General features: G+C 54.7%; 1 protein-coding gene across 1 annotated transcript; it reads right to left on the bottom strand.

The window, feature by feature from the left end:
• Nucleotides 1-19,342: 19,342 nt before the first annotated feature.
• On the bottom strand, nucleotides 19,343-23,322 carry INHBB (inhibin subunit beta B). Its single transcript, XM_016209796.2, has 2 exons — nucleotides 22,875-23,322; nucleotides 19,343-20,447 (listed from the first exon to the last, which is right to left on the bottom strand). Exons 1-2 carry the CDS (start codon nucleotides 23,320-23,322, stop codon nucleotides 19,672-19,674), a joined length of 1,224 nt encoding a protein of 407 aa, XP_016065282.2. The 3' UTR covers nucleotides 19,343-19,671.
• Between the last annotated feature and the right edge of the window lie 232 nt (nucleotides 23,323-23,554).

Here is a 23,554-nt window from a genome sequence, read left to right as displayed (position 1 = left end):
ATATGACACCAAAAGCACAAGCAACAGAAAAAAACAAAGATAGATTGGACTTCATCAAAATTTAAAACTTTCATGCTTCAAAGAACACCATGAAAAAGTAGGAAAAAGCACAGAATGGGAGAAAATTTTTGTAAATAATATATGTTTTAAGGAACTTGAATTCAGAATATATAAAGAACTCTTACACCTCGATAGTAAAAAGATAATCAATTTTAAAATGGGAAAAGGACCTGAATACACATTTGTCTGAAAATATACAAATGGTCAATAAGCACATGAAAGATACTCAACATCACTAGCCATCAGTAGAATACAAACCCAAACTACAATGAGATACTACTTCATTTCCATTAGGAAGCTATAATCAAAAAGAGAGACCATTGCCTGGCCGGTGTGACACAGTGTTTGAGCGTTAACCCATGCACCAAGAGGTCACCGGTTCGATTCCCAGTAGGGACACATGCCCGAGTTACAGGCTTGATCCCCAGCAAGGGTGTGCAGGAGACAACCAATCTATGCTGATGTTTCTCATCAATATTTCTGTCTCTCCTTCTCCCTTTCTCTGTCTCTAAAATCAATAAAAACATAGATTTTTTTAAAAAAGAGACTATAAGAAGTATTGTCCAAGATGTGTAGACACTGGAGCCCTCATATGTTGCTGCTGGGAGTGTAAAAGGGTGCAGCCACTTTGGAAAACAGTTTGACAGCTCCTCAAAATGTTAAACATAGAATTACCATATGACCCAGCAATTCTATTTTTATATAGCCAAGAGAACTGAAAACATGTGTCTACATAGAAACTTACACACGAATGTTCACAGCAGCATTCTTCACAGCAGCCATTAAGTGGAAGCAACCCGGTGTCTGTGAACTGATGAATGGGTAAAGAAACCATGGTACGTCCATGCTGTGGAATGCTATTTGGCCTTTGAAAGGTTTGGAATACTGACTCATGCTCCAACCTGGATTGACCTTGAACACACAGTGCTAAGTGAGGAAAGTCAGTTACGAAAGGCATGTGTGATTGCGTGTAGGGTTTCATTTATGCGAAATGTCCATAATCGGTACATCCATAGAGATAGGAAGTAGGTTAGTTAGCCTGGGCTGAGGTCAGAGGAGAAAGGGGAATAACTGCTAGTGGGTATGGAATGGGTTAGGGGGATGAAAATGTTCTAAAATTGATTGCGGCGCTGGTTGCACAGCTCTGACTATACCGAACACCATTGAATAACACACTTTAAGTGATGATGATGTGAATTTTATCCCAATAACACTTATAATTTTTTTAAAAAAGTAGTTATGGACTCACAAAGGCCTGGCGTTGGAGCTGGGGGTGGGGCACAAACATCCTGGGTTATACACACTCCTTCCTGGCTGCCTTTCAATCTACCAGACCCTTCAGTGTTTCTCTTTCACAGGGTTCCACCTTCAGTCCTCCCCTCTCCTCCTTCGTCCCACACAGTCACCCCAGGTAGCCTCACACACCCCTTACCTGCACTCTCAGTTCCCTGCCTCTGTCCAGGAGCTCTCTCCTGGCGCTTGAGTGCCAGGCCTATATCCTTCTTTCCTGGGTATATGACAACAATTATGATGATGATGATGATGACAATATTACTCATTGGGCATTTATTATGCGTCAAGCACCTTATATGCAATATTTTATTTCTCACCACAACCTAATGAGGCCTACACTACTATCATTATCCCCATATCTCAGGCGAGGAAACTGAGGCTCAAAGAGGGAAGTCACTTGCCTGAAGACACACAGCTATGGGAAATGGTAGAGAAGGGATTTGAACTCAGGCAGCCTGGCTTTAGAGGCCACATCTTTAAGCAGTATGCTGGGTCCTCAAACTCAGCTCATCCCCACTCATCCCCCTCACCCACCCCACACCACCTCCCCCGCCTCTTTCCTCCTTCCTCCCTCCACACCTCACCCAGGAACTGCCTGACAGAACTCCTCCTCCTGGGTGCCCACCCTGGATGTCCCCTTGCCCTCCCCTGTGTCCCCTCACCCCTACAGCGAGTGATGCCCATGTCTGACCTCTTCTGAGGTGCAACAGTCCCGAATCCCCCCAGGCTGCCGGATGCCTGGATGTCCGAGAGGCTGGCGGTTCAGGCCCGCAGGGCTCCTGGGCTCACTGGGCAGGCAGGTCCCAAGGACAGAATGACTCAGGCCCGCCCGTTGATGCCCAGCTCTGTTCCAGGAACAGGGTAACATTTTGAAATGAGGTGACTCAAGGTCCAGATGAGTAAGACAGACATTCAGCCTGACAGAAAGACAGATAGACAGCAGAACATTGCATTTGGTGTGCGTGGCAGCCGTCCGCCTGCAGGCACAGGTGCCTGGGGCCCTCCGCTGGACCTGTCTGAGCTCACACACTGAGGAATTAGGTCCCAAGGACAGCCCTGCTCCTGCCCCTAGGGCCCCAGAAATGTCCCTAGGATCGGCCCCAATCCCAGCTGTGGGGAGGCACCCCAAGCCTGCCTGCCCGCTGGCCGAGCAGCTCCTTTCTATGCCAGCACAGCCCTTCCCCAGGGCTCTGTGATCTAGTTTCTCTTTTCCTACCTTAGAAATAGCTCCTCTCGAGTTTACCCACAGCCCTTCTCAGACCGGAGGCCCCCACCCCCAGGAGGAGACTCTCACGGGTTAGGAATGTCTGAAGGCAAATCGGCCTTGCCGTGATAGTTAAATAAATTTTTTCTTGAGTGACAAGGAAGGAAAGAGGGAGGGAGAGAGGGAGAAGTGATTCTAGGGGCCCCTGGTCCATGGAGTGTCCTTGAATTTGCCAGCTGGGCTTATTCTTGCTGGTCTCCCAGAGGCTGTGTGACCTTGGGGAAGTCAAGCAAACAGTGTCTCTGGGCCTCCTTTCATAGGCAGTCAGTAGAGAGGTCTAATAGGATTAGGCTGCTGCGTATCTCCTGACACTGCTGTGAGTGAGGTGTGTTGCATCAGTGGCCTCCGCAAGGCCTTCTCGGTGCTGAGGGTGGGGTATCTCATCTCCCTCCTCAACCCCATCAGCGCCTCCCAGGGTCCTGACCTTGCAGTTGGCTGCATGGAATGCACCCCGCAAAGGGAATGATACAGGTCGAATCTGGCTGCGCTGCACAGAAACAGGTTTGGGTTCTCTGGGAGGGTGGCTTGGAGAACACACACCATTCCTGGCCCTGAAACGTTCAGGGGAACTTGGCTGGAACGGCTGCTTCCCAACCAGTATGCACCCAGAACTCCCCCCACCCCAGCCTCCACACATTTCCAACTCAGCTGACTTGTGGCTCCCCTGCCATTGCATCCCCATGAGTCCCGGCTGCAGCAGGCACACTTAGGCCCCTGGACACAGCAAAATTAGTCACTCATCACTTTGTGAGTTTGGAACCTGTCCTGAGGCCTGTAGGTCACAGCTCCTCCTCAGATACTCACAGCATATGGTCTGCCCCATCCCATGCAGTGTCCCCAAACCCACAGACACCCCCACACTCCAACCTTGTCTCTCTCTGGAGCACCCCCCAGGTGCCCTGGCATTCTGCCTCCACAGAAGGAGGCCGTGGAAGGAGAGAGTGGGAAAGGAGCCTGTGAGCCTACTTGGTGACCCGGCAGGAATGTCCTAATCTCCTGCTCCCAGCCCCCAGGACAGAAGGCCTGCAGCCATGGAGATAAATAGCCTCAGCTTATTAGGCAGCAGGGCTCCAGGGTGGCCCAGGCGGGGAGGAAGTCAGGACCCTGATAGCAGCAAGTCCGGTAGGGCAGCAATCGGCAGCCTCCCACACCCAGCCCTGGGGCTGCATCCTGGGCCTCCCCACAGACCCCGGTCAGCAACCAGAAGAGCCAGGCCACCCGCTTGAGCCTTCTCGGCTCCCTCTCCACTCTCCACACGGAAAGCCCCAACTTCGTGGGCCTGAGCCCTGCCCTGTTCCTCACCAAGCCCTGCCTGTGCTGCCTTCAGAGGCCCTCCTGAGGGCAGGCTCTCCTGTGTCTTCAAGCCTCCACCTGGCCCCCGCCCCTATGGCCCTGACCTGGACGTTGCAGAGCCTTCTGGCTGGGCTCTCTTCACCTCACTTGACCTGTTAAGGCCCATTCTCCCCACAGCAGCTGCCAGGATCTTTTGCAAACATAAACCAGGCCATGTCACAGCCTTGCTATAGACCCCCTGGTGCTCTCTCACAGGCGGAGGCTTGACCCAGCCCCTCCTCTCCGACTCCCGGCGGTGATGTCCCCTCCTTGCTCACCTCACTTTGACTACCGTAGGCTTCTTTCAGTTTCTCCAACTGCCAAGCTCTTTACTGCCTCAGGGCCTTTTCACACGCTGTTTCCTCTGTCTGGACTGCTCTGCCCACTCCACCCTGACACGACCTCTTCTGAGATTAGTTCCCTTCGGCAAGCAGCTGAACAGTCCCCAGCTACGTCACCTAAAGCAGGCCCCGCTGGCTACAGCCTGCGCGAGTGTCTGCTGTTATTTACTTGTATTTGTTATTTGCTTGTTCATGTCTGTCACCCTCACTGGGACAAAGGGCCCTGGGAGGACGGGAACCATGTCCGCTTTCTTCAGCGCTGCCCCGGGAGGCCCCTTGCGGCCGCTTGCAAGAAGCTGCGCAGCGAGGGGACGGCTCAGGTGAGCTGAGGACACTCAGAGGCGAAGCGGCAGTGCAGGGAACCTCAGAGCGGAGCCCGCCCTGCCGGTGTCCTTGTCCTCGCTGCCCGCCGCTCACACAGCGCTAACACGGCCCCCTGCTCGCTAAGTGCTCCCCACCAAATGTGCACTATCTTATTTAGTCCCTGTGAAACAGGACATGTTACTAGCCCATTTTACTGACAGGGAAAATGAGGCACCCCTGTGGGTCCAAAGGGCTAGAGAGGAATGAACCCGGCCAGCCCACACCAGCCTTGCCGCAGATCAAGGAGCCAGCATGAGGCCGGCCATGTGGAAGACTCAGGGATCCCCCAAGGGTGACAGAGCCAGGACCCCCAGGCAGCTCTGGGAGAGCCATTATAAGGGTTCAAGGTAAAGACCATGTTTACAAACCTGCCCAGGACCCACAGGAATCCCCAAAGGGCCTGTGCCCAGGGCGGAGGAGAAGTCCTGGCCAGCTAAAGGTCCCTCCCAGAGTCCATCCAGTCTGGTGGTGGAAATCTTCCAAGAGGACCTGTTACTCAAAGTGCCCTCCTCCCAGCATGAGCTTCACTGGGGAGGCTGGTTAGAGACTGAAATCTCTGTCTCCACCCAGACCCACTAAACCAAATTCTGCTTTAACAGGACCCCAGGATCTCTGCATCACATTAAAGTTTGAGACGCTGGGCCCCCAGGCCCAATGGCCAGCTTGCAGAGCACCTCTCCTCCCCATTCCAGGACCATCTTAGCGGCTGATAAGCATGTCCACTGACAACGCAGTTGCCCCAAGATGTTCATTGCAGCATTACTTACAAAGGAGAAAATTTGGAAATAGCTGAAATATCCAACAGTACGAGAAAAGGCCATGAATTAAGAGACAGCCATCAAGATGCTCTTTCAGCAGAGTGTTTGGCTGCATGGGGAAAGTTTATACTATAATATTCTGGGGAAAAGCCAGCTTGGACCTGCACAGACATGTCAGTCCAGCCCTCACGTGCAAATTCACCTGCACAATTGTGGGCACCCTTGGTTGCTGGGATTAAGGTGATCTTTTATATGTTTCCTTTTACTTTTCTGTGCTTTCCTAATTCTCTCAGTGGATATGCCTTACTATAATGATAATGAAACCACCAGTAAATGATATTCATGATATTCTTTTTCAAAGAAAAAAAAAAAGTGATTATCTCTTTGACGAGGCTCTCTTACCACAGTTTATTCTGCTAACGGCCTGACAAATCAGATCCTGAGGAAGTACCTTGAGAAGGGAGTGGGGCAGGGGGTGAGGACTGTGAAGGGGTATGAAATGGGGGCCATCCTGTGCCTGACTTGTGGTGAAAGGAGCCTGGAGGGCACCAAAGGCTACCTGCTTTCTCTCTGACCTTCTTTCCTGGCCAGCTCCCATCTATCCTATAAGAGTCAGCTCAGGGACCACCTCCTCCAGGAAGACTTCCTTGATGCACCTGCCCCCAGGCCTCCTGGCAGGGTTAGGTGCCCTTCTGTGGGCTCCCAACAGTAGCCTCTTAGGTCCCAGACAAAGAACTGTGAAGATGTGATGGAAGATGCTCCATACACGCATCTACCACCATGTCTAGCGTGCAGAAAGCCCTCAGTAAGCAGCCACCATGCAGACCATGGTTCTTGTTTTTACTCCTGACTCGCCTGGGCTCCCCTATGTGAGTCTCCACTGGTCTTACCTGCAGCTACCTGCTCTGGCCCAAGCACTGCCCACTCCTTTGGGTTTTGCCCACCAAGTTGCTAAGGGCCTACCTTAAGGGCCCAAGCAGGGCAATTTCAGAAGGGCATTTAGGGACAATACCAAGAATTTCTGGCAGGCCCTGGCACCCTCCCAATCCCTCTTGGGCCCTAAGCCTCAGCACCCAAGCTCTAGGCCTTTCTAGAGGCCCTCAAACTCCCCATCTGAGCGTCAAGGCAACCCGAAGACAAGCAGGAAGTCACTGTGCCCGCGTCTCGTGGGTAACTGTCAAATAAAGTGAGATGGGAAAATTCCCACCCATTACCTGGCAAAGAAAACATGCTCGGAGCCTGTGGGGCCACATCCCTTCTGGGGACTGTAAAGGAAGGTGACAGCTGCTCCAGATGGGGCCTGATGAGCCTCTGAGCCCAGGTGGGCTGGCCCAGGCTGTTCTTAGAGGTGGCCCAGCCTTAGGCAAGCCTGGTAGCAACAATGGGAACACCAGCCTTCTCTGAGGAGGCTCCTTGGGCAGCCCGCTCCCTCAGGGGCCACCCTTGGCACCATTTGCAGGGTTTCTCGGAGCGGCTGGGACATTTACCTCTGGGTTCTACTCCAGATGAGGCCTGGCATTCAAGAGACAGGTCACACACTGCTGCTCACTCGGAGGGACCCTCACAGGCAGGGAAGGCCAAGGCAAGGCAAGCCCTTGAGCATCTGGCCCCTGGGGAGAGGGAGGCCAGTGGGGCTGGAGGACATTGATGTCTGCTGCCTGGGAGGCCAGGGATGGGGGTGCCCACAGGGAAGTCACTTCTTTTGTGGGGTTGTTGAGGTTTTTTCACTTTTTAATTATAGTAAAATATATATAACATTAATTTACCATTGTAACCATCTTTAAATGAGCAGTTCAGCGGCATTAGGTACATTCATATTGTTGTGCTACATCACCACCAGCCATCTCCAGAACTTTCGTCACATTGCCAAGCTCAAACTCTGTCCCCATTCAACACTAGCTGTCTAGTTCCCCCTCCCCCAGCCCCTGGGAGCCACCATTCTACCTTCTGTCTGTGACTGCCACCACTCTAGGTGCGTCCTTTTATGACTGACTTATTTCATTTAGTCTAATGTCCTCAAGTTTTATCCTTGTAGCATGTGTCAGAAGTTCCTTCCTTTTTGAGGTTGAATAATATTCCACTTAGGTATAGCCCATATTTTGTTAATCAAAATTATCCATTGGTAACACTTGGGCTGCTTCCACAGTTTGGCTGTTGTAACGCTCCTGTGGACATGGGTGTGCATGTATCTATTCAAGCCCCTGCTTTCAATTCCAGCCTCAGATGTTGGCTGGCTGGATCATTTAGCAGTTTTACTTTTAATTTTTTGAGGAACCTTTCTACTGTTTTGCGCAGTGACTGCACCATTTTACGCTCCTCCCAATGACACGCAGGGTTCCAATTTCTCCACACCCTGGACAACACTTGTTATTTCCTGTTTTTATTTGTTTGTTTGTTTTAATCTTCACTCGAGGATATGTTTTTTACTGATTTTTTTTTAGAAAGAGAGGAAGGGAGGGAGAGAGATGTGAGAGCAAATCATCAGTCCATCGCCTCCTGTACATGCCCCAGCCGGGGATCGAACCCACAGCATTTTGACGTGCGGGGAGATGCTCCAACCAGCCGAGCTGCCCGGCCAGGGCTGTTTTGTTTGTTCTTTATAGCGTCATCCTAGTGGGTGTAAGGAGGTGTTGCTATTTTTAATACAACATTTTCCTATTATTTATTCAGTCACCCTCAGCTGGGCATGATTCGGGCTTTGAGGAGCCCTGAAGTGCCACTCGGCCCTCCAGGACCTCACACCCTAAGTGTCCAGGAGACACTCACTCAGTGAATTTCAATACTCAGCCGGCCGAGCTGGCCGGGCAGGCGCCCTGGGAGGGTCCGCAGCTGCAGCGGCCTCCCAGGGGGCTCCGGAGAAGCGCAGCGGAGGGAACTGCAGCGGTCCCCTGGGATACGCCCCCGCCCAGCATGGTCGGCAAGCGTTTCTGTAACAAGCCAGATAGTAAATATTTTAGGCTTTGCAGGCCATAGGGCCTGTGTCATAACCACTGTATAAATGGAAGAGGTAGCTGTATCACAATAAAACTTTATAAGCACTAAATTTGAATTTCATATAATTTTCACATTATGTAATATTATTCTTACTTTGATTTGTTTTCAACCATTTAAAAATGTAAAAGCCGTTCTTGTCTTGGGGACCTGGCCTGCTGGCCACAGCTGACCAAACCCAGCTCGGGGGCTGAGGCAGCGGCGTCGTGAGGGCCCAGGGTCCTGCTGGGCCCACAGGGCGGGACATTCCCTCAGTGCTTCCAACCTCGTCAGCACCCACTGTGCCCCGGCTCCTGAGGGAACATGGCTAACAGTGAGCCCTGCCACCCCGGCCCTCCGCGCCTGTTAGCATCACTCCCAGTCCACACCCTGCTCCGTGGCCCCCGTGACGGCCGCGGGGAGTCCCTGGACACGCTGAAGGAGAGGTCTGAGACTGGAGATGGGGCATAAGGCAGCATGGGCCCCGAGGCAGCCTGCTGGACTGCTTGCTTCACGCATTTCCACACATCTCCAGAGCCCTGTCTCAGCTCTGGCCTGGGAGGAGGGTCATGGCCGTCCTGATGGCCCTGAGAGGCTTAGCCTGGCTTCTCCAAGCCCTGAGCCAACTTCGTGAGGCCAGCAGGATGCAGACACCACAGGCCAGGGCACGGTGCCCAGGACCTGAGAGTTCATTTCAGCTCCTCCCTGTCATACTATGTGACCTTGGGCAAGTCACCTCTGCTGTCTGCACTCTGCTTCCTCATCTGTGGAAGAGAAATACTAAGAGCCCCTAGGCCTGTGGTGGGTTATTTGGGATAAAATATGTCAAGGGTTTAGAAGAGTTCTTGGCACCTCATGAGTACTCAATCATGGTAGCTATTATTTTTATGATCCCATTTAATCCCACAAGGCTATGAGGTAAATACTAGTATTGGCCCATCGTATAATGAAGGAACTCAGGCACAGAGAGGTAAATAACAAGCCTTAGGGCACACAGCTAGTACGGGTGGAGCTGGTGTCTAGAAAGCCAAGCAATAGTCTGCCTGCAGGGCCAAGCCTTGAGTCCCTGGCCTATGCTGCCTTGGGAAACCCCGGGGGCAGAGCCCTGTGCCCAAGGTGAACCCTGCAGGAAGATGCCCTAGGGCCACTCAGCCAAGACCAGCCTCCACCAGAAAGCCTGCCCCCTGTGCTCCCATAACTGCACCTTTCACCATGGCAGTCATGTGCATGCCCATGGGTATAACAGTGCCAGTCGGGATCACATCTTGGGAGTTAGGACTCTGCCTAGGAGGTGTCTGTGCTCCTGTGCACAGAGCCAGCAGAGGAAGTGTCTGGGCTGCTGCACTGAACTCCATCAGGGGCAGGGTCCCAGGTAAGTCACAGCCCTCTCTGCACTGCAGTTCTCCCTCCACAGAAGACGTTGGATGGGCTTCTCTGCAGTTCTAGGAGCCTACCAGCCCCTGATCCACCTTCTGCTCTCGGGGGGTGGGGAAATGGCCGGAATGGCCAGAGGTGTGCAGAGGTGTGCAGGGGTGTGCTGGGGTTGCTGGTGTTGGAAAGTTTGGCGGTCTCCCCACCAGCAGGTCATTTCTGGGTCAAAGTTAAAGACAAAGCTCTTGTTCTGTCTTCTGTGACTTTGCCCCAGAAGTGACCTCCAGGTGGGGAGACCGCCAGCCTTTGCAAAACCAGCTTCCCCAGCACACCTCTCACTATCCATTCCAGCCATCTCCCCACCCACCCCAGATGGACAGCAGGTGAGGCCCATCCCCACCTCCAGCTCAGAAGAGGCAACCACTGTTTGAAGCCAACATTCTGTCCTACCACCATGGCTAGTATCATGGCATCCTCGGCACCAAGAAACAGAATAATATTGTGAGTGGGGGCCAGTGGGTGACCCTGGGTCTCTGCCTGGGAGCTGAAGTTTACAGCTAGCTCAGGACAACCTGCCCCTCTGATGCCACCCCAAACTTCCGGGGCCCTGCCTCTAATGGAAGTGGCTTCTGGCCATGGCAGGGACCCATGGCAGCTGCAGGCAACTGTCCCCAAAGCGACAGACATGCTGGCCCCTTTGTAAGAAACTGACTCTGTGCCTGGCACATAATAGGCACTTACAAAATGAAGTGAGGGAAATGAATGAATTACTAGAGAAATAAATCAATGAATGAACCATCTAGTCCAATCTAATTTCAAATGAGATAAATATAGGCTAGTGGGCAAAAAAACTTGCCTGAGGAAACAAAACAATTGAGTAGCAAGGCCTGTATAAGGCAATCGATCAGTATTTATTGAGCACCTATTGTGTGCCAGGTTCCATTCCCAGTGCTGGAGATACAGCAGCACACAAGCAGGCCAGCTCTCCCCCCCCCCCCCCCCCATGGAGCTTACTGTCTGCCTCCTGCATCCGGGCCCCGGCCTCCTAGCCCCGGGCACTTTCTCCCCATGAAGCAGCAAAGAGGTCCCGCTGCCAGGGGCCCTGCACAGACCCTCCGGGAAGACAGTGAGCTGCGCTGGGTGGTGGGCTGGCCTGCGAGACTTGTGTACTTTCCACTCCTTCCCGGCACGGTTGGAGCATTAATTATTAATGATGAAATAATTGGCACTCATTAACACGCCAGTCATCCATGGGGGAGTGGGGCCCAGCATTAACCAATTCATCTCAGTGATTGATTCATTAAAGCTGAGCTTTTATGAGACACCCTCGGGTGGCAAACCACACTCTCCTTAGTGGAGACAGGCAGGAGGGCCGCCTTCGAAGGGCTTAGAGGCCCAGGGAGGAGCCGGAAAGCAGGCCGGGCACCACCCATTGGGTTAACACTGCCTTGGCCTGCGGCAAGAGCAGCCGCTTGTGTGTGAGGCTCCACTTCCCCATGAAATCGGAATACTCGGAGCAGATTACAGGCTTCTAAAAATGCTACTGCATGAATCACCTGTGGGGCATGAGAGGCTCTTAAGAGGGAGAAAAATAACAAAGGTATGGTCAGGAGTGCCAGCCCGGCCAGAGCTAGCTTCTGGTCTCTGTCGGCCTGGGCTTCAGCCTCGGTCCCGCTGGCTCCTTTGGCCTCAAGTGCTCCGCAGGGAAATGGGTGAGTGGGTCAGACTTCTCACCCTGAGACTGGTGTCCCTTCATTTAACAACTGGGTGTTGAGCACTAAGTCTGTCCCAGCAGCAGGGCAGTGGGCCCCAATGGGCCTAAAATTCAGCCTCGAAGGACCATGATGGTGAGACTGGGAAAGGAGTTCCCTGAGCCTGACCCCAGGGTCCTGAGGATGAATCACAATCAGCAAGTGAAGGGCGGAGAAAGAGTGTCTGGGTAAGGAAGGGCATTTGGGGGGCACCAAGGTGAGGGCAGAGAGCTGTGGATGAGAACTGTGGCCTGAGCACAGAAAGCAGGAGGGGCCCGCGGGCTCCAGTGGGGAGGTAAGCCCCGGGCCTGGGCCCTGGTGAGCTCATTAGCCATCAGAATTCTTTCCGGGGCCATGGGCCCTGGAAGGATTTTATACAGGGGAGAGACAGGGTCCACCAAGTTTTACTTAAAACATCACCCAGGAGGGGTAGGAGAATGCCATGGGCAAGTTTGTTGAGAGGGTCAGTGAAGCCCCTCTAGGGAAGGGCAAGGCCTTAAAGGGCCCCAGGTTGCCCAGCTGGGCGTGGCTCAGCGGTTGAGCATCGGCCTAGGATCCAGGAGATTGAGGTTCGATTCCCGGTAAGGGCACATGCCCAGGCTGGGGGCTCGGTCCCCAATGACTCTCTCATCATCGATGTTTCTGTCTGTCTCTCTCTCCCTCTCCTTTCCTCTCTCTGAAATCAATAAAGATATATTTTTAAAAATAATAAAATAAATAAAAATAAAGGGCCCCAGGTAGTCCTCAGGGCCCCTCCCAGGACAGGGAAGTGAAGATGCTGCTTGGGAGCCATGTGGAGAACTCACCAGCCTGGGATCTCCATGGCCTGGGAGTGTCAGGTGGCCTCTGGGAGCCCCACCTGTGGATGGGGATAATGGCCATGACTTGCCTCCCTAACAGGGTTCCTTCAAGAAATGAGGTGGCACCCTAAACCCCAGCCTGATAACCCTCAGTCCTCAATGGGGCAGCACCCTACCAGGTGAGTGAGAGGGTTCCCAGTGGCCTACAAACCAGGCTGTGTGCTCAAGGAGGCCTAAGGATCTGTCCTGGAGGCCCAGAGCTCCGGGGGGGGGGGGGGGGGGGCTGTCAATCAGATTCACATACTCCCCCTACCCCCCACCCAAAACACACACACGTGTGCAAGTGCTCCTGGGGCCAAGAGCCCCCCTTCCCCACCTGGGGACCCTAGAGCCTGATTTGTGCTTCATCCAAAGGCCCCACTGTAGTGAGGAGGGGAGTGAACACAGCAAACCCAGCCCCTGCACCCCTCATTCCAGAAAGAACTGGAATTAGCACTCAGGAACCACTTTACCTTGACCCCCATCCATGGCACTGTAGAGGGGCTATGAGGGGGGCCCTGGAAGACAATTGACTGGGGGTTGGGGGTGGAAAAAGTGAGAGGGCAGAACAGAAGCCTGCATGGAGCGTGAAGCACTAGCAGCCAAGAATGTTCACTGCAAAGAGCCACATGAGCTGACGGGCCACCCTCCCGCAGGCACCCCGTCTGCTCTGCATCCCCCCTCCAGGGTCTAGTGAGCACACACACCTCTTCCAGAAACCTGAAAGAAAACCTGAAGACCGCTGCTGCCCCATCTCCCAGAGGACAGAAGGGGCGCTAGGAGCTTCCGGTGATTGAGCTGTCTTCTGTCCCCCGCCCCCGCCCTTCTGCCTCTGTGAGGGGTCTGAGAATCCATCCTTCCAATCCCCCGTGCAGACATCCAGTGTGCATTTCCTCAGCATGTCAGTGGGTCCTTCTCTGGGAGTCTGCAATGGCCTCAGACAGGCCCCCATTCCTGCTCACGGAGTGGCCATTCTCACCGGTTGGGGGGCAGGACCGGCCTGCAGGTAGGCACCCTCAGGTGTCCCCTATAGGGTCGGGATGGGGGTAGTAGGAGGGCTGAGGCCAGCTGAGGGGCTTCTGAAGGGTCTCTGAGATGCACTCAGAAGCAGCCCCCAGGTGCCCTCTACTTTACAGTAGCTCTCCCTCCCCCTGCCCCCCTGCCCGGTTCCCTGGGCTCAAGGCCCCGAGATTCTCTTGAGAACATTGAAGGGAGTGGAGGCAGCATCCGGAAGGCCACAAGCTCAACTACTCCCCTTGAATAGGTATGAGGCCTGCAGTAAGACATTCCACTTCCCTGAGCCTCAACTTCCTCGTCAGTAAAATGGGCACACCTCACCTGCTTAGCAGGGAGGCTGTAAAGATAACCAGATGGTGTTGTGATGCACTCTACCTGATGGCAGTAAGTTCTCAACAAATGTTAGCTAACATGGTCGTCAGCACGGCCTCTGTGAAAATGCCCTGAATGAATGGGACAAAAGAGGGTCCTCTCTCAGGAAGGGAGGCTCCCTACCTGGGCCCCGGCACCATTCCTGACACTTTGATGCTCACAACAACCCCCTGAGCCTCTGGGCGTCGTTGTAGACACTGTCACTGTCCCTATTTTATAGGTAAGATTAGGCCAGGCTGGGATCACAAAGCCAGGTCAGCTGGCCCTGAGCCCATGTTTCTTATTCTCAGTCATTGTCAGGCCCCCTCCTCCACCCTTGCAGGCCCAGAGGCAAGGCCCCTGGCTCCCTGCCCCGCTCTGCTTTGCTCAAATCAGTCTCTTTCCCCAGAATTGGGCCCAGCGGCTCTCTCACTCATGTGGCCACGGAGGGAGCAGGGACGGCGCATGGGTGGCTATCCCAGAGCCAAAGAGAGAAGCCCGATGCACAGATGCCATTGACAGGCCACGCTGGAGTCATGGGCAGGCAGGGGGAGCAGTCCCTTCTCAACTAAAAGTCAAGAAAACTCTGAGGCACAGTCTCTCCTCTCTTTCAGGAAGCCCCAAACAGCTGTGTCTGCCCTTACCCTCCCTCCTGGGCAGACTGGTAGCTGTAAGTGTCTTTGGAAGAGCTCCTGGGGGCAAATCCAGCTCTGCCACTTATGAGCTGTGTCACCTTCAGTGATCCGCTTCATCTGCCTTAATTTTCTCATCTATAAAATGGGGATAATGATACCTACTCCCCTGAACCCCCAGGCTGTTGTGAGGACTAAACTGAGATGACATGTGATCTCTCAGCACATAGGAAATGTTTGCTGAGTGACTGAATGCCTGACCAGAGGGTAACATTCCACTTTCAAAGTGCTTTGGCTTTGGGGCTGCAGGGACACCATGGTGACCCCTGAGCACTAAGGGCAACCACACAGGCCAAAGAAATGGTGCCCCTGCCCTGCCCAGCTCACCCAGCACCTGCCCAGCATGAGAGTAACCACAGATCCTAACTGCAGGGGGATTGCAAGCAATGGCTCAAATTTAAAAATCTAACTACCCCAATCAGAGTCCATAACTGGCCAGGTGCATCACTTCTAGATTAGGAAAAAAATGAAAACGGCAAGAAATACACACAGCCAACCATGTAGTCTCACTCACCCACAAAACCTCAGAGACGGCCAACTACACACTCCAAACTCACACACAGCCAATCATTCGCAGCCACAGTCACAGTCTCACCCCCCCCCCCCACGCTCAGCATACAGTCATACCTACAGTCACAAAACAGCACATCACTCAACCTCATCCACAATTCCCCCCACTCCCACTCACAGCCATCCCCACCCCCTGCACAGCCAAGTGCACCCAGAGCCTGCCATGCCCAGAGCCTGCCATGCCCGCCCCATGCCTCACATACAGCTGGCCTGGCTCCTCTCACAAAGCTCACAGGTAATTTGTCATTTGCTTAAAACATCCCAGTGAAAGTCTAGTAACTGGGCTGGGGTTGCTCCCAGGGCCTCTGCCCACAAGAAGGGTGTTTTGTTTCTGCTTCTTTGCCTACAAAGGTGCACTTTCTTGGGCCCACAGCAGTGTCCGTGGCTTGACAGCAGCCTGTGGACACCCCTCCCCCTGGCCGCCTGGCCTTGCCCTCGCAGGAGGCCTGGGCAGCTGCAGGGTTCCGCGAGGTGGAAGGGCCTGCTGGGCACCTTGGGGTCTCCAGCAAGAGTCCCACAGGGCCTTGCAGAGTGTGCTAGACATGTGCTAGGCCACCCTGAGTTCCACTTGGGTCAGGGGCCCAGTCACATGCAAGAGCTGCCAGAGTCCCTCCCCCAGACCCTGGGCCGGGGCTGCTGGACCTGAGAGACCCTCGGCCTGTCTGGGGATCCGCTTACCCCAGCATTCTCCTTCCCCACCCAGCCTTGGACCCCACTGAATTATTATGAAACAGAATCTAACGGGAGCTTTATTAAATAAACATAAAGATGGGGATTTAAAAATACACACCTGCATTCTACCATAGTCATTTTTACTCTAACTTCTGGGTGTGTGGGGATAGAAAAGACTCATCAAACTGAATCACTAAGGACCCAGGGCATGTCTGAAGGTCAGCCCAGGATAAACCTGGCATGGTGGGATCTCATGAATCCCAGAGAGTGGGTGGTGGAGATATTTGTGGCAGGTGAGGGTGGCAGCCTCTGTCTCCGTCTGGCCCTGCCTGACCCACTGGTCCGCGAGAGGCTAACAGCCTGTTGGCCTGAGGAAGGAGGGGAGAGGAACCCTAAAGCAGAGCAGGGGGGCTCTGGGTCAGAGGCCTAGACCTGGGGGGCAGTGGGGAGGCTTACTCTCAAGGCCTGCAGTGGGGCTCCAGGGCATCTTTGGGGAGAGCTGGGACCCTCCAGCAGGCCCATTGGTTAGAGGAAAGGGGAGAAGGGAAAGTAATGGGGAAAAAGACTGAGTGAGAAAGAGGCACAGAGGAGCCAGTGACCACAGATGCCCAGGAAGGAAGCTCACGAGCCTCCTGGAGAACACCCAGACCTGGGATAGGGAGCACACGCCTGTCCCTGCTCCACTTCTCAGGAATAGTGATTGCCATGCACCATTGCCCCAGGGGGCCCAGACCCCACAGGGACACATGCCAGCACAGGGCAGCAGACTGTCACCCAGGGACCACATCTGCCAGCCCACTGGCCCCATGACCCCGGAGTCCCAGACCCTCCCTGGGGCTGAAGCTCAGCCCAAGAGGCCCCTAGAGGTGCTCAATATCCAAACAGCAGAGGCACCCCTGGTGACACACGCTGCCCCTCCTGGAAGCTGCCTGCAAAACTTCCAGGCCAGGGCTGGGGCAGTAGCTGGGTTGGGGGCCTAGGGCAACCAGCTACTGGGCCTAGCCCACTGCAGAGTAGAGGGGCAGGCCTGTCTAAATGCCATTTTCTTGTTTGACCCTATTAATTTTTATAATGTGGATCAATAAATCCAGCCTGCAGGATGAGCGCCTGGGAGAGCAGTAGCTCTCTTGATTAAGCAAAGAATGGAAAAGACAGAGGCCAGAGGCCACCTCCTGCCACCAGCTGGCTGTGTGAATTAAGATATTCCCCTCCAGCTGCCTGGGGCCTCCTTCAGTTTCCCCATCATTAACTTACTAGGGCTGGTCGAAGGTCCTCAGATTTTCTGGAAAGACTACATGTGACCCAAAACAAGCAGCCCCACTGGCCCTGTATGTCTCAGATGAAGGCAAGGCCTTGGGGCTGCCATCTTCCCGGGGGAACAGGTGGACCAGCCATGGCATCTGGGCTCAAGTGCCCAGGGTGCCTGTCCCAACTGTGTGACCTCAGGCAAGCTCTGAACCCTTCTGAGCTTCAGATTCCAAACCCTGGAAATGAAGAACGGACCATTTCCCAGAAAAGCACGACGTGAAGGCTGCAGGCTGAGAACACCTGTGGGCAGCTCGTCACAGCTGCAGGTGCAGTTTGGACCATCAACCCCCATCACCACCTACCACCAGTTACAACCCCACAGCAGAGGACACTTAGCATGCCCTCTGCCTCATCTGGGTACCCTTCTACCCCAAGGTATTGTTCCCCTCTGGTCCCGGTCAGTGCATGGAGGGGGGCATGGAGGTCCGGTGGGCTGCAGTCTCCCAGACTTTACATTTCCTCCCAGGGACGGGGGCTTAACCGGCACTTTCAGATGATAGATGCAGTCTTGGTGAAACATAGTCTTGAGACTAGAAGGGTAAATAAACGTGTAATTCATGAATTTGCTAATTGTCCTTCATTTTGATCTCCTGCCATTTTTCCTGACATGGTGCTTACGGCGGGACCGAGTACCAGGAGCGAGTCATGAGGCAACTGGCCTCAAAGCTGGGCACCTAGACTCTCCCGCCTCCGGGCGGCCACCTCCAGCCCCCACCCCAGACATCACACAATGCAGGAAGCCAGTGGCACTCAATCTTTTATTTTCTTAAACTGTACACAAATGTAAAATACTTTAACAGCAAGTCTATGGGAAAATTGTTTGGTTTTAAATTATTATGAAACAGAACCTAAGGGGAGCTTTATTAAATAAACATAAAGATGGGGATTTAAAAATACACACCTGCATTCTACCACAGTCATTTTTACTCTACCTTCTGGGTGTGTGGGGATGGAAAAGACTCATGAAACTGAACAAACAAAATCCATAGATACCCTGAAACGCTGGCAGGCCACTCAAGGGATTGTTCAGAACGTCTACCTCATAGAAGATGGCCTCACCATCTAATAAAAATTAAAACTGATCTGCTGGCCTCTTTGGTTCCAAAATTATGTATAATACATTTAACTGTATTGTTTTGCTGCTATAAAAATAACTTCTTTTTTCAAATGGCAGTTTCTGACTAATCATGCAACTAAATCAGTGCAAACATTAAAAGCAATCATTCGCTTTAAAAAGAAGCAAAGGATTTCATTTCAAGTATAAAAAATATAAAAAGAGTCGTACGAGTCCAGTTTTGTCTAGTGTGGGTCAACCCTTTAAATTGCATAGTTCACGCAGCACTTGGACACCTTGGGGTGAGCGAGTTCAGTGCTCTGCCAAGGGCCACTTCTGGACACACGCAGATGGGCAAGTGCTATATCATGTGCGCTCTGCAGGTCTGCAAGTGCTAGGAGGGGCTGGCGGGCAGGCGAGCGGGCGGGGGCCACGTCCATGGCCGGCCCTGGTGGCTAGGGCCCACACTGGCAACTTCTGCAAAGCAGCTGAAAGCCTTCCCCATCTCTTCAAGACCAGCTAAACCATTCCCCCTCCCCTGCCCCATGCTGAGGGGGCACCCCACCACCACCCAGCATTCCCAGAATGCCTCCACCCCACCAGTCCCTCCTCTGGGCTCATGACTTTGTCTAGGGGTCATTTCTACCCCTCCCCAACCAGTCCTAGAGAAATATCCCCAGTGAAGGGCACAGACTGCAACTGTTTTCTTCCCATTTAGAACAATCCAGATTTTAACTTAAAAGATCAAGTCCCTTTTCAATTATGCAACTGGAATGAATGACCTGTCAACTGCTAGTGATCAGTTAAAGCATCAAATTAAGACCCTTCTCCTCTCCCTCCCTTCCCACCCCCCAAACACACACACATATAAGTCACGCCAGGGACCCAAGCAAGTCAAAGGGTCACTGCCACTGCTCCACGGTCTCTGGCAGGTTGTGTGCTTTCTGGGGCTCCTTCCCTCTCTGAGAAGGAACGGACAGGCTCCCCTGGTCCTGCAGCATGAAGGATCCAGGCAGGGGAGGAAGTGACAGGCTTGAGCCAGGAGATGCCGAGGCACAGCAGGTCTTGCACAAGCAAAGGGAGCCACACAGCCCCTCTGCCTGCCTGCACACTCCCCAGACCCCGCATCTGCTTTCCTGGGTGGCTGGCTTCAGTGGTGGCTTCGGTGCTCTCGTGCTCTCTCCCTCCGTGTGTGTGCGTGTGTGTGTGGTGTGTGTGTGTGTGTTGTGTGTGTGTGCGCATGTCTGTCTTTGTGCTTTTATGTGTGCTCCGAAGGCGCAATTCAGAGTGGTCGGGCCAGCTGGTGGGAATGGTGGCTGCTCACCCCATTCTCTCCAACTGACAGGCATTTGTAGCTAAGCTGCCATTTGTCACCGCATCCATTTGCTGGTATCCTGGAGGCTGCTGTGTGGGTGGCAGGATGCGTCTGGCTGTGCGTGTCTACGTGTGCATTTTAAAGTATTTCATGTCAGTTCAGGGTTCTTGCTCTGCTTTTGACTGATTGCTGAATGAAGAAGTAGAAAAATATTTCAGGCGTCACCCTGGCACCTTCTGGGCAGCCCAACGGAACAACAGCACTCAGCCCGCCGCGCGCCCCTTTCCAGTAGGGGCTGCGAGAAGCCCATCCAGCACTGTCCTGGCGCCCCGCCGCCACAGCCCCGTGCGTCAGGCGCAGCCACACTCCTCCACGATCATGTTGGGCACGTCCCGCTTGACGATGTTGTACTCGTCGTCGAAGTAGAGCATGGACATGGTGCTCAGCTTGGTGGGGATGCAGCAGGAGTTCACCGTGCCGGGATTCAGGCCCCGCATGCGGTACTGGTTCACCACGGCCGTGTGGAAGGAGGAGGCCGAGCCCGGGACCCCCGCCAGGTAGGCCGGGCAGCTGCCCTCACAGTAGTTCCCGTAGTAGCCGGTGGGCGCGATGATCCAGTCGTTCCAGCCGATGAGGCGGAAGTCGATGAAGAACTGTTGCCTGCAACAGAGGTTGGTCCGGCCATCACACTCCAGGCCCCGCTTGCGAATGCGGTGTCTGCTGTCACCCAGCCGGGCCTGCACAACCACAAAGGGCCGGTGCGACTCCTCGCCGGGGTCCACGAACACGGGCACCACAGCCAGCTCCTGGCAGCCATCACACTGCACGTCCAGGTTGAGTCGCCGCTCACCCCGCTCGAACAGGGCCTGGATGGCCTCTGTGAGCGGGAAGGTGTGCCAGCCGCTGCGTTTGAGGTCCACCCTCTTCTCCACCACACTCCAGCGGTCCGCGTGGCCCTGCTCCTGGTAGTACACCTTGACCCGCACCTTTCTCCGATTGCCCTTCTCCAGGACGTAGGGCAGCAGCTTCAGGTAAAGCCACAGGCTGGCCTGGACCACAAACAGGTTCTGGTTGCCTTCGTTGGAGATAAAGAAGTAGAGGCGGACGCGGGAGGAGGCGAGGCCATCTGCGGAGAAGCGGGAGAGCGGGCCAAGTTAATTCCAGGAGAACACGAGGCAATGGGGGAAAGAGACTCTGCTGCATGCCGCTGGAATGCGAACTCGCGCAGCTGGAAGATGTTATTGACCAGAAATACCGTTCCTGGGGCCAAGGCCTCTGACTATAACCTGGGAGAGGCAGAGAAAATCATTTCTCATTGAGAAACGTGGACCAGGTTAGAGCTGAGAGGGCCAGGCCTATAAAATCCTGCCTCACCTCTCCCAGGCCAGGGCTCCCTGGAGACAGGCTGTCAGGCCTCAAAGCTCCACAGAGGAACTTGTCAGGAGGCCAAGATCTTAACAAGTTGTTATGGGTATCTGCGAAATCTAAAAAACAAAACCAGGATCACACCGAAGACTTGGGGGTGGGTTGTTTTAGTAAAGTGGGCGTTTTTTTGTTTGATTTTTTTTTTTTTTTTTTTTGGTTAACTTAGGACATTGCAAAATCCAGCCGAGCCACCTACTGCCTCTTTCCAGTGTTTACCTAAGCACATCTGATCCAACCCCCACTGGGACCTCCACTGCAAACAAGCAAGCCCTGCTCATATTTCTGACACAGGAAAGTGTGCTTTGCAGACTGCAAAGCGCAGCCCTCGTTTCCGAGCAGTTAGTTCCAAGGGATAGGACATTCGGCCTTGACGCTTGAGGTCCACTCCTTTGATGAGACCCGGGCTCCCTGTTAATGACACATTCAAAATCTCCAAGGAAAGGGGAACTGGCATGTTAGTTTTCTCAGTAACTCAGCTCAATAAGAAGAGAGCCCATGCCAACCCAGAGATGACTCCTCTCTTATCCTACATTTTAGCAACTCTTCTCTCTGACACTCTCTACTTTCTTTCTTTTTTCCAGGAAGAACAAATAAAGTAACTCTATGGCCATGGCTGGTTTTATCAAACCTCCTACCAGTCTCTCCCCCCACCACAGCCCCCTCCTCAGCCCTCGCCTGGCTCCTCTAATAACACTGACATCTGACTTTGAAATGGGGGAAAGTGCAGCCTTAAAAGCTGGTCTTGGACGAGCTGCCTGTGACCTGAATCTGTTATTTATAAGTCAAAGAGCTGGCTCCACGAAATGGACCAGAAATATAACAGCCCCCGCTGTCATTTTGTGCCACGGGGACCAAAAGGCCTCCTCGACCTTCCAGAATCACATTTCTACTCTGGGCCCCAAAGCACCTTTTAATCCAAGCTCTCTAATTGCATGTCGAGCTTCCCCACTCGGCTGGATAGCTAAAACAGCAATGCGTTTCTTTCTAAGCACAGACCAGCCCCGATTGTCTCTGCTTTTCTCCACACCCGGCCATGCAAAACTTCTCATCCCTTTTCATCCCAGGGCAGTACCAGCCCAGTCTGCCTGCTGCCGGGAGGGTGGGGGCAACTGCAGCCTGGACACCACCACTCCCCATCCTAGGCTCCCTGCCCACCCCCACCCTGACCATACCAGGGCTTCCTTCCCCCTCTTCTCCCTACTCCTAGTCCCCTCCGTGCAAGTGGGGCTGAGCCTCAGGCACAAAAGCCAGCCTGGCTCATTGAAGTCCTGAAAAGGACAGCGGACTCGAAAACACTTGCAGCATTTCAACGGGGGCACATTTTTCTCCCTCTTTTAAAGTTCGGGGGAAAAAAATTTTTTTTTCTATTTTGATTTTTTTACATTTAGACAGTGGTAGCAATTTGCAATCCAGGGCCACGGGAAAATTCCAGAAAGGACTCCCACCCTTTGTTAACTACAAACTCTGGGGCTCTCGGTGGAAGGGGCTGCCGCGGCTGCCAGGCGAGCCCAAAGGCATGGATGGGGCTGTCCCTGAGCCGCGTCTTTCTCTGCGTAAATGATGGGACCTGTTGAGAAGCTTGCCTTCCGCTCGATTCCGGTGCCCACACAATCGGAAGAGAGGTTGCCTAGCTCTCCCTAGTGAGGCTTCAGCAATCCTGGCAAGCCCACGCCGCCGCCCGGTGATGGAAGCAGCCCCGGGGCCTCTCACGCAGGCACACACACACACACACACACACACACTCACTCCTCCGGCCCACGGATATCAACAAGCACACACATCTCCAGCCACACTGCTAAGCCTACACTCCGATCGTGGGAAACAAAAACATTAAGCAATCACCAAGCAAGTGCCCGCGGAGCCAGGGCCGCACGCATCTGCCGGGAGGGGTGCGCACGCCCGGAGGCGCGGGGTTGGCATCGGGAGAGCAGGGGTGCAGGGCAGGCGTTCCGCGGCGGGGGCGGGGGGAGCAGGCGAGGACCTGATCCCGGATTAGGAAGCGGCGACCGGGCCGGAGCGCGCGGGGCCAGGGGCGAGCGGCCCGGCCCGGAGTCCGAGCAGGGGAGGGAGCGCGGAGGGGGCAGGGGAGCCATCAAGGGCCACGCTAGCGGCCGCGGGGCCCACTCACCTGTCTCGGCGAAGCTGATGATTTCGGAGACGCGCTCCTGGCCGTCGGCGCCCGGGCTGGCGTGGCCGTCGAGGTGCGGGATCTCCACACGGCCGTCCTCGCGCACCTTGCCCGCGTGCAGCTTTCGCAGCGCCGTGACCATGGCGGCCTTGGGCACAGCGTGCGTGATGTTGGGCCGGCCCCGCATCTGCAGGCGGCTCAAGATGTGCCGCTTCACCGCCTCCAGGAAGTCGCCGTCCACCCGGCCCAGCTCCTCGGGCCGCCGGAAGCCGCCGCACGACGTGCAGGTGTCCTGGGAGCCGCCAGGAGCCCCGGGCGGCGGGGGCGGCGGCGGGGCGGCGGGCGAAGGCGGGGGCGTGGGGGAGCCCCAGGCCTCCAGCCCCAGCCAGCCGGCCGCCAACAGCAGGAGGAAGGCGGCCCTCAGCGCCCGACAGGGCAGCCCGTCCATGGTGCGCCGCTGGCGACGAGGGCGCCCGCCGCGAGGCGAGCCGAGCCGCGCGCAGGGCCGGGCTCCGGGCTCCGGGCGCGCCGCCCCGCCCCGCCCCCGCCCGCGCCCGCCCGGGCCTCCGCCCGCCCGCCGGGAGGGCCGCCGCCGGCTCGCAGGGGGAGGGGGTCGGCCGGGCCGCGGGGTTTCCGCGCGGTGGGGAAGGGGCGCCGAGGGCCGCGGGGGCGCGGGAGGC

This window comes from Miniopterus natalensis, chromosome 8, assembly GCF_054644295.1.
Source record: "Miniopterus natalensis isolate mMinNat1 chromosome 8, mMinNat1.hap1, whole genome shotgun sequence".
In the NCBI taxonomy this organism is placed as follows: domain Eukaryota; kingdom Metazoa; phylum Chordata; class Mammalia; order Chiroptera; family Miniopteridae; genus Miniopterus; species Miniopterus natalensis.
The sequence above is the reverse complement of the archived record's forward strand: the minus strand, read 5'-3'. Positions and strand labels throughout refer to the sequence as shown.